Source organism: Camarhynchus parvulus, chromosome 15 (assembly GCF_901933205.1).
Source record: "Camarhynchus parvulus chromosome 15, STF_HiC, whole genome shotgun sequence".
Classification (NCBI taxonomy): Eukaryota; Metazoa; Chordata; class Aves; order Passeriformes; family Thraupidae; genus Camarhynchus; species Camarhynchus parvulus.
The window spans coordinates 10822107-10831824 of record NC_044585.1 but is presented as its reverse complement, the minus strand read 5'-3'; the positions used below and the strand labels follow the sequence as shown (position 1 = coordinate 10831824).

The 9718-nt window shown below is 38.4% G+C and overlaps 1 protein-coding gene across 2 annotated transcripts in view; it reads left to right on the top strand.

Moving 5' to 3' along the window:
• Positions 1 to 269: 269 nt before the first annotated feature.
• The window catches only part of KNTC1 (kinetochore associated 1), a 31673-nt gene continuing 22224 nt past the window's right edge, over positions 270 to 9718 (top strand). The window contains exons 1-21 of one of the 2 annotated variants that reach the window (XM_030958907.1): positions 270 to 369; positions 883 to 1014; positions 1140 to 1260; positions 1632 to 1747; positions 2054 to 2126; positions 2967 to 3044; positions 3173 to 3207; positions 3436 to 3546; positions 4393 to 4486; positions 4835 to 4887; positions 5151 to 5263; positions 5627 to 5681; positions 6362 to 6460; positions 6838 to 6881; positions 6984 to 7049; positions 7139 to 7214; positions 7391 to 7516; positions 7610 to 7699; positions 8265 to 8330; positions 8711 to 8772; positions 9158 to 9269. In XM_030958907.1, the coding sequence (XP_030814767.1) occupies positions 889 to 1014; positions 1140 to 1260; positions 1632 to 1747; positions 2054 to 2126; positions 2967 to 3044; positions 3173 to 3207; positions 3436 to 3546; positions 4393 to 4486; positions 4835 to 4887; positions 5151 to 5263; positions 5627 to 5681; positions 6362 to 6460; positions 6838 to 6881; positions 6984 to 7049; positions 7139 to 7214; positions 7391 to 7516; positions 7610 to 7699; positions 8265 to 8330; positions 8711 to 8772; positions 9158 to 9269 (1716 nt within the window). In that variant the 5' untranslated portion in view covers positions 270 to 369; positions 883 to 888. The other variant, XM_030958908.1, reaches the window with a different exon arrangement.

Below are 9718 nucleotides of genomic sequence, written 5' to 3'. Positions count from 1 at the left end.
CCACAGCCCCTTCCACGCCACCCTCGCCCCAAAACCCGGCAGCGACCACCGCTCACCGCCATGATCGACAGCCCGGGCCGCCGCCCCTCAGCAACGTCCTCGCAGGGCTCGACCTCGCTCGGCTGCGCGGCCACAGCGATCGCGCGGCCCCGCCCGCCCTCAGCGCGGGTGCCCGGATGTGGCGCTGGGGGGAGCGCGGGGGAGCGCGGGGCGTTATGGGCCGGGGAGGCGCCTTCGCCTTCGCGGAGATTTGGCTGCAGCCGCGACCCGTTGAGCCAGTCCCGGCTCCCGCCAAATTGAAACCCAGGAGAAGACGAGGGGGCGCGGTCAGGGGAGCGCGGGGACCCTGAGGGCACGGGAGTGTCACCGGTGAGGGGATCGGGGTACCTGAGGGGACGGGAGTGTCACCGGTGAGAGGGGAGTGTCACCGGTGAGATATCCTTGTGGAAATAGCGATGTCACCGCCGCAGTGAGGGATTGGGGTCCCTGTGGGCAGGGGTTTGTCACCCCTGTCAGGGGCAGGGTTTCCCTGAGGGCAGGGGATGGAGGTCCCTGTGGGCTGGGGTTTGTCACCAGCAGAGGGGATGAGGGTCCCCGAGGGTAGGGAATGTGTCCCTGTGAGCAGGGGGGGCTCACAGCATGGTGGGGAGCACTGGCAGTGAATTTAGTTGGTGAAATCTCCCCAGGCTGCCTTCAGCCAGGCCGGGATCCACACTGCTCACTTGGCTTTAAACAAACTCTTTATCCTCACGAGGTTTCTTGTACAAAGTGCCCCCATACAGTAATAAAACTAATAAATACTAATGAAAATTATAAAACCTGTAGCCACATAACTTTATAGAGCTGTCTGCTCTACAAGGTGTCCTGAAATGTTTATCCCAGGCAGAGATGTGGAACGAGATCGAGCTCCTGCTGAACGAGGACACCGGGCAGCTGCCGGTGGGGCTGGGCCAGGAGTGTGGCACTGCCTTGTACCAGGTGGATACTCTGCTGCAAATCACATCTTCAGAGAAGGTACAGCCCATCAAAGCTCTGCTTTTGTCTTTAATTAATTTGGATTTTTTTGCCTAATAATTACCTGGGCTCCTTTGTCATGTTTTCTGGAGTGTTCCTGTGTGAAACAACCTTTCCCTTGCCAGGTCTCTGTGAACCCCCAGCTCCATGCATGCAGCTCCAGGGATGGCAGCATTGTTGCTGTGGACAGGTCTGTGGCACTTCTGGACAGCACTGGGCTGTCTCTTCTGATGCACATCCAGTTTGGTGAGTTCTTTCCTTTGGAATTCCACTTGGCAAGTGAAAACTGGCTTTTAAAATACCCAGGTTTGTACAGGAGAACATAGCAAGTGGCTGACTAGCCTGCAAAGGGAAGCATTATAACAAGTACCTAAGTAATAAAAAGTGATTTTGGCTTCTGAAAGCAATTAATTATTTCAGTACAATTTCATTAGAATCCTTTCTAAGTTCTCACTGCATACTGGAACCACTCCCTGTCGGCCTCTTCCCATATTTCATTTAGTCAGAAGAACTTGTTTTGAAGAAATCTGGGACACTGTCTTGTCCAATTCTTGTGTTAATATTTATTCATGAAACCTAAATCTTGATATCTGACATTTTGCCATGAATCTTTTCAGACACTAACGTGGATGTAGTGGGTATGTGTCAAGACAAACAATTCCTTGTGGTTGGTGAGAGAAGTGGCAGTTTACATCTCATCCACATCCCATCCAAACAAACCTTGCTAACAAAGGTACAGTAACTTTCCTATTTAATTTTGCTCAGAACCTTTTGTTCTCAGACTTTCTGGAGGTTTTTTAAATCATTTTTCCAAATACCAAAGTATAACCATCCTTGCCTTTTTGACCACATATTCTAACTGAACAGGTGAAATGAGCACTTCTGTTCCCATGAGTAATGAATAAGGAAAATCTATTTAGGAATGGCATGCATAAACAAGAACCTTCTTAAAAAATGTTTAAAGTTTGAACTGATAATCAATATTTCAATATTTTTGGTGAAATACAAAATAATAGTCTTTATGCTGTTTCTATTTTAGATTTTGGTTGAACAATCTACAAGTGAAAAGACCTACTTAAATCTCTTTTTTGTTAAAGATAATGCAGACGCAGGTAAGAACTGAATGATTTTTTTCTCCCCCTTTGTCTGAATTTTTGTGATTTTGTTCCCCTTTAATAGCTCTCAGGGAAAGAGATTACAAAATAAGTAATACAGAAAAGCATAAAGAAAAGTTAATTTTATATACATAATGCAAAGCAAAGTTGTAGAAGTTTCTTTATCTCATTAATTATTTTACTAATGCCATAGGAAACAAACATTCAGAATTCAATACTTTTTTCTTTTGAGACTGTGCTAAACATATGAAAATGCTTAAAAAAGGAAGAATTCCTTCTCTCTTCTTCTATCAGAGTTCAGTGGTTCTGTTCTATAAGCTCCCAGCCCTGTTCTGTCACAATATATTACATTGCATTACGTTGCATTACGTTGCATTACGTTGCATTACGTTGCATTACGTTGCATTACGTTGCATTACGTTGCATTACGTTGCATTACGTTGCATTACGTTGCATTACGTTGCATTACGTTGCATTACGTTGCATTACATTATATTACATTATATTACATTATATTACATTATATTACATTATATTACATTATATTACATTATATTATATTATATTATATTATATTATATTATATTATATTATATTATATTATATTATATTATATTATATTATATTATATTATATTATATTATATTATATTATATTATATTATATATTATTCTGCTCCTAGTTGGAAATGGCAAAATTATTGTTTAAGATAGCCTAATCTATTGGTCAGGTGATTTTTTGGGGGGTCAGTTATGTCACTGTCCTGTTTACAAGCAAGTCTTCTCTTTACTTGCTCTTGAATACTTCAGTTTGAAATATTTCTGTTGGATTTTTTAGGTGTTTACCACATGTTCATTCTCACAAGCAATGGATGCTTCTGCATTATGTGTGTCCCTCTTGGAAAAACACAGGAAGGTACGATGAGCTACAGACCCTTGGGATTTCATTGGAACAGGGAGATCTGTATTCAAAAACTTTCTTTTTGCCTTTTTAAAATTTTGAAAAGTTTATTTAACACTGATTTTATTTTTTTTTATGTTTAGCAATTGAGAAGATGGATATGACTACAGCAAAGCAAGTAAGAAACAACTGCAAAACTGGCAAAGTTGTTAAAAGTGCAGGGTTTGTCACCAAACTTTGCTCTGTACATTCCATTGACAATTTACCAGTCCACTATTCCCCCTCATACCTGTGATTGTTAATTTTTTTGTACATTTAGAAATGAGCAGAGATTTTTATCCACTGGTTCTGTAAACAACTCTTTTTCTTCCCCATTTGTGGCCATCCCTGCTCTCCCACCCACAAGTTACAAGGACAGATAAAGACAACTTTCATCGCCACGGGAAAGCATCACAGCCTGGGCTGTCAGGACTTTGTCATCAGCAGCTCAGTGAACAAAATCCATCTGATCATTGGGGTAAGCACTAAGAACATGAACAATTTCCATGTGATCAGTGATGGCATTTTTGGATCTGCAACAAAATTTGTCTCCAGAAATTTGTCTCTCTTTTTCAAGCAGCTCATCAGCTTTTTGCACTCTTTTGCTTTTCATTTCCTTCACTGTCAATTTAAAGGTTGTCACTTGTACAGCCTGTCCATAATTTTTCTTATAAGGAAATAACTGCTGTCATTTCCAAAATCACTTTGTTGTGATGGATGAGGGGAAAGTATTTTCACCCTGAGTTTCTGAGCTTAGAAATCACTGGTTCCTGGTCTGTACAGGCTGGATTGTTTGTAGATATTATCCTTGAGCTCACAGACAAAATCAGAGCTGGCAAGAATCTTCCAATCATCTTCTCATTCAACAAAGCTTTAAGCATGAATTAAATACAGCAACTAATAAAGAAATTAAAATATAGACTTACTTGGAAATGTAATTGGCAAACTTGCAAACAAGTTCTCTGAGTTGATTTTTGGAAGCCTGTTGAATTCAATGGGATTTTCCTCAGTAGGCCCAGAGTAATTTCATTCAGCTTTTATGTTCTATGAGGAAGAAAAGTGGATATTTTGAAATACTGTTTTTCAAAGAGCCAAAAACTGCTGAGTGTAACAATTGCTGTAACAAAGGCTGGCCTTGAAAGGAGAAGGGGAAAAATGTTAAATTAAAAATAAAGAAATCAATGTTTTACTCTGAACAGCAGTAGAGGAATAAAGTTAAATTTCGTTTTGCAGCTTTCCAAGTTAAAGATCAATGGTAGAAGCAGACATGTCAGTGGTCAAACATCTCCTGTCCAACCCCATTTTGCTTTGCCTCTCCTCTCAGGGTAAAGGTGATTATGTGCTCTCCAGATGGGAGGTGGACCCCACCAATGCCTTGGTGTCTGCTCAAAGTTTTGCTGATTCAAGTCTGATCCAAGGTAAAGAAGGTTTTATCTTTTTATAGACAAGTGTAGATTTCATATTTAATTGCAGAATGTACTAATTTTTTGCTATTTCATTGTTTTTAATAAATGCACATGTACCAAATCGAACAATTTTGTAACGGTACAGCCAAAATGTGGGCTTCAAAATTGCAGTTTAACTTAGTTACATAAATCACAATTCACTTTAAGCTAAACTTTGCACAGTCCTAGGAAGGACTGGTTTAACCCATGAGGTTAAACCACAAGGTTTCCAATACTTAGTGGTGTGTTTGAATATGTTTTTGCTTCTGATACATATCTCAAGAAAAATAATGAATTTACTTGAATATTCATATTTTTTAGGTGCTGCAAAACTTCAAGTCCTTGACAATCAGCTGTTTGTTTTGGATACAGAGGTATGGGTAATGATTTGCTTTAATCTTCACTTTACAATGTTCTTGAACCAGCTTATAAACATATTTTTTAAGGTTTGAAGTGAAATTTCTGTAAAATGAAGGTGCTTATATTTACTTATATCAAGAGCATCTTGATCTTCCTGTGTGTTTTTTTTTAATTCTATTCCTATTCATTGTTTAAGACACAAAATGTAATATTTTGTTCAAAAACTGTCTTCTATGAGGCAAATGTGAACTCATGTCTGATTTTTTTTTAAATCTAGAACATCTTAAGCACGTGGGATATTTATTCTCTCACTCTAATTTGGGATTGGCCTTTAATACATATTGAAGAATTTCTTCTCACTACTGAGTCAGATTCCTCTCAAGTCACATGGTAAGTGAAGAGTTACAGCACCAACCCTGAGAAGTGAAAAGTTGTCTGGTGCTGTGATTTCTATGAAATATCTCATTATTTTGGCCCAGATGCTGGTGCAAAACATCATGTCCTTGTTAGAAATTCCTTTTCTTAAAAATTAAGATTAAACAGAATGTGTGAAAAAGGGTAACTACTGTTCTGAAGTGTGAGAAAGTGCTAGAAACCATTCAGCTATATATTAAAATATAAAGGGGATTTCTAAATGTAGTTGTTGTCATGGAATGCAAAATTTTCTAGAACACAGAAAGAAAAATATTTCAGTTTTAACCTCAGATTCCTACAGCAAATTTTTCTTTCTTTTATCTCTTTCTCTTTCATTAGGCAGGGGCTTGACAATGTGAAACTGATTGTCATGACAATGCCAGATGCCAAACAGGTAAAATCTCCTCATCTGTGTTCTGCTCCTTAATTGTGATGCAATTGCTCATTGGAAAAATAAAAGGGGGAGAGGGATGGAGGTGGCAAAATATTTGGGACACAGAGAATTCTGAGGAGCTTAAATCCAATCTGAAATGTGGCCATTTACATCTCAGGGTTTAGGAAGTGAGGGCTGTTGGGATTCTTGTGGGGATGCCCATGCCAAGCTCCCTGGTTGGGGCTTTTATGGATGGTTTGGGGTTTATTTGTTTGGTTCTTTAAGGTAGGCAGACAAGGAAGAGCAGCAAAATGTATTATTGTCTTACACCCCTTCCCAGATTTCTTTAGAACAACATCTCTGCTGCCTTCAGCATCTACCCCCAGCCACAGTCAGTGCAGTCCACTGACATAAAATACCAGGATGAACATTATGTGATTCTAAAAATTAGATTAAACCTGCTGAATTATACATAATAGGCCTAGAGAGAGAGAGAGAGAGGGGGAGGCAAAGTCTGAGCCTTCATTAAACTTCCTCAAACTGGAGATCTGCATTCCATAAAAAGTCCTACAAATACTGCCCTCTAATTCCACAAGAATTCAGAAATTATTCTGCAAATATCACTCTCTCACCAGTGTAAGAGAAAAAAGCAATTCTAACTTCTTTGTTTGTTTTCTCCCTTTTTTTTTTTTTTTAAATAGATGAGAAGCCTAATGGTTTTTGCATTGCCCGCTATGCAACAGCTCTATTCTCTGGAAGTGTCTCCTGTTTCTTCCCTTGTTCAAAGTGGGATTTGCACTGTAGGTTTTGATGATTTTGTTTTTCTTTGAAGAAATATAGTTGTCTTAATACGTGTAAATATTAAAGAGGGTAGTGAGTTATTCTTGTTAGGTTAGAACCAATTTCTGCTAGAAACTATGCAGGAACCATACAAAGAAAGATTAAGTGATATCCCCAAAGGATAGAGAAAAATATTCTATTATGAAGCAAACTGAACAATTTCAATTTAGTCTGAGGTCTCTTGCACTATGTAACAGCACTGCCAGTGGTTCCTGCTGCTGCTACAGCTAAAAACTGAGGGAAGTTTTTTTAAGTTCTCTTAGCATAGAAAAATGCTGTGGGTTTATTTGGAATTCAGTTTATTTCACCTGATGGTTTCTGTCATTGCTCACTACAGGATACAATACACTTCTTGGAAGGAATTCATGAAAAGCATCAGATGTAAGACAATATTTTGTTTGTAACTAGCTCATTATTATATAAAAATGGCAAATTACTTCCACATAGAGTTGATAAATTCACAGAATTCCCTCTCATCCTCAGGCCCTCTGAAGACCCAGTTTCTATAGTTGTGATGAGAAGTTTAACTGAAGCCTTGCCAGAAAATAGGTATTGGTTTCTGTGAAAAACCATTGAATTGTATTTTTTTTTTAATATCTGGACTTACATTGAAGTGGTTTATTTTATTTCCTCCCCAGACTAAGTCGTTTACTGCACAAGCATAAATTCACTGAAGCAGAGAATTTTGCTATTCAGTTTGGACTGGATGTTGAGGTGAGTTGTTCATTTATGAGAAACACATTAGAGATTAACGAGCATAACTGAAATTATGAGAATGTCCTTGCTCTGTAGTCCAATAGAAAGTATTAAAAATATTACAGATATTACCAAGGCAGTGGAATGTTACCTTATAAAACAACTCACCATATTTGTATTATTTTTTTAAACAGCTTGTATACAAAGTAAAAGCAAACACTATTTTAGAGAAACTGGCTTCAGCTTCTCTTGGGAGTTATGGCCAGGAAGCCTTGCTGGATCTTGGCAATGAAGCCAAAGAAAATTTGCAAAAAATTCAGGTTTGTTTCTATTTCTACCCTCTCTCCCTACTAAAACCATTCAAATTATAGAGGATCTTGGAATTAATTTCAGTTGTTTCCTTATGCTAACAGGACAGCCAGTTTGTTGTGAATTACTGCATCAATGCTCCATGGCCACTGTATGAAACCACTCGAGAAATGCTGAATTATGCTAAAGTCAGGGTAAGGGCTTTATTTGTTTCTATTTCTTCTACTCTTCAACTTCTAATTCATCCTTCTGTACAACTTGAGAGGGGCACAGAGCAGTTACAGTCATTCCAAAAGGCAAAAGTAAAGGCATTATAAATCCTGTGTAACCAAACAAATCCTGTGTAACCAGACATGAAGAAGCAGCAAGTCTTGTTCCAATCTCGTTCTTGGTATTGCTGAAGGGCAAGAAAGAGCTCACAGTTTTATTTTTGTATCACAAAGCAGGGTTTAGTTTTGAGTAGCAGGTTTTTTTAAGTACCTTTAAAATATTAATTTTCAAACTAAAGCTCAAAGTAGGTCACCTTTTTTGTTTATTTTAGTCTTATCAAACAGAGCCAGAGAGATCCACATGATCTGTCTGAGCCTCCATCCATGCAGAAATCCAAGCAGATTAGACTGGATCAGGTTAGATCCAATCTAACATCGTAAAATCTCAATTTACAGGGTCCTGACTTCTTGCTCATGTCTTTACTGCACTCACAGTCCTGTCTGGCATGTTCTGAGTTATCAGCCAAGCCCTTTCATGTCCTTTTTTCAGATCTTGAAGAAAGATAACAGAACCAGTGCTCTACCATCTGATGGGGCTCCAGTATCCATAGCTGAGGTGAGGACAAATTTTTTGGTTCTACAGTATCATATAAACAATTGTAATGTAAAGTTTTACAAATTCTAAATTCAAATTATAACTGTAAACTACTGCTGAATTTTAAAAAATCTAAACAATATTAAATTTTATAGTATGAAAGAGAACCACAGTAATGTCAGATTCAGAAATAAGCCATTCCTTCAGTCATAGAAAGATTCAGTTTCAGATGCTCCATAAATTGAAGGCAGAACCTCTCTTAAAGTACTTTTTGGGGTTTAATTTTGTTTTTTATTTAGTTCTGTTGTAAACTGGCCTCATCTGCCTTCAAGGAGAATCAGTGCTCCAATCATGTCATGTAATATGTTCAGATATTAACCTTAAATCTCCTCTGCATTCAGGTGTTGAGAGCTCAGGCAAGGCTTACAACATTCTGTGAAGCTTTTGGGCTAGAGAAATTCAGGTTTGTTTGTGTTTTAAGATTTAAAATAAATTTAATTGTGATTGTTTAGATTGTACCACTGAAATTAAGATTATTTTTGTTTTTTAATATGAATTCATTAAACTTCAAGCTCTTAAGTTTCCTATCCTGTGCTGTGGAGAAGGGACAATGCAGAGGTTGAGTCATCCTATATATTGAAAACATAAATTATCTCTTGCACATCCACTTAAATAGTTGGGGCTTCTGTTCAAGATGTGTAGGAGGGATTGTGGTTTTATACAAACACAAAGTACCATTCCTGTTGCTTCTTACAACATCCAGCGCTAGGTAGAAAGGTTTTCAAGTTCTCCCCCCAGTTTCTTTGTTAATGACATTTAACAAAGCTTCTCTTCCCCCTCACTTTTAGTGGCATTGCTTGGACAGAATTCCTGAACAATGAGGATGTGTTCAAGATTATTATTTTTCAGCTGGAAGAAGGAAATTTGGCTTGTGCACAGTACCTCTGGCTTAGGCATCAGGTGAGGTGGCACAGACATCTCTGGTTTTATGGAGGGGGTTAAATCTTTCCATTTTCCAGCCTAATTTCACTGGGGCTGTTACAAAACAGCTCCTCAGAGAAGCAAAGGTGCATGGCAGCATCTCATCAATTACCACAATGATTACCTGTTCACCTGGATGCTTAGGAGGCTGAACTTCTTATTGATTTAGGAATAAACTGGTATTTCTGGTGTCAGAATTCATACTTCTAAGTCATGGCAATTTGATTTATTCTGCAGTGCTTGTAATCTTCCACTCACTTTCTTGCAAGCACAGCTCTTAGAATTAAGTGGATGTTTGCTGCCTGCCTTAAAATCCTTTAAAAATAATCACACAGACTCCTTACTCTGAATGACACATTTAAGATAGTGTGTGTGTGTGTGCTGTTATTTTACTTTTTACTGCAGGACTTTCAGTTCCATGTCTGTTG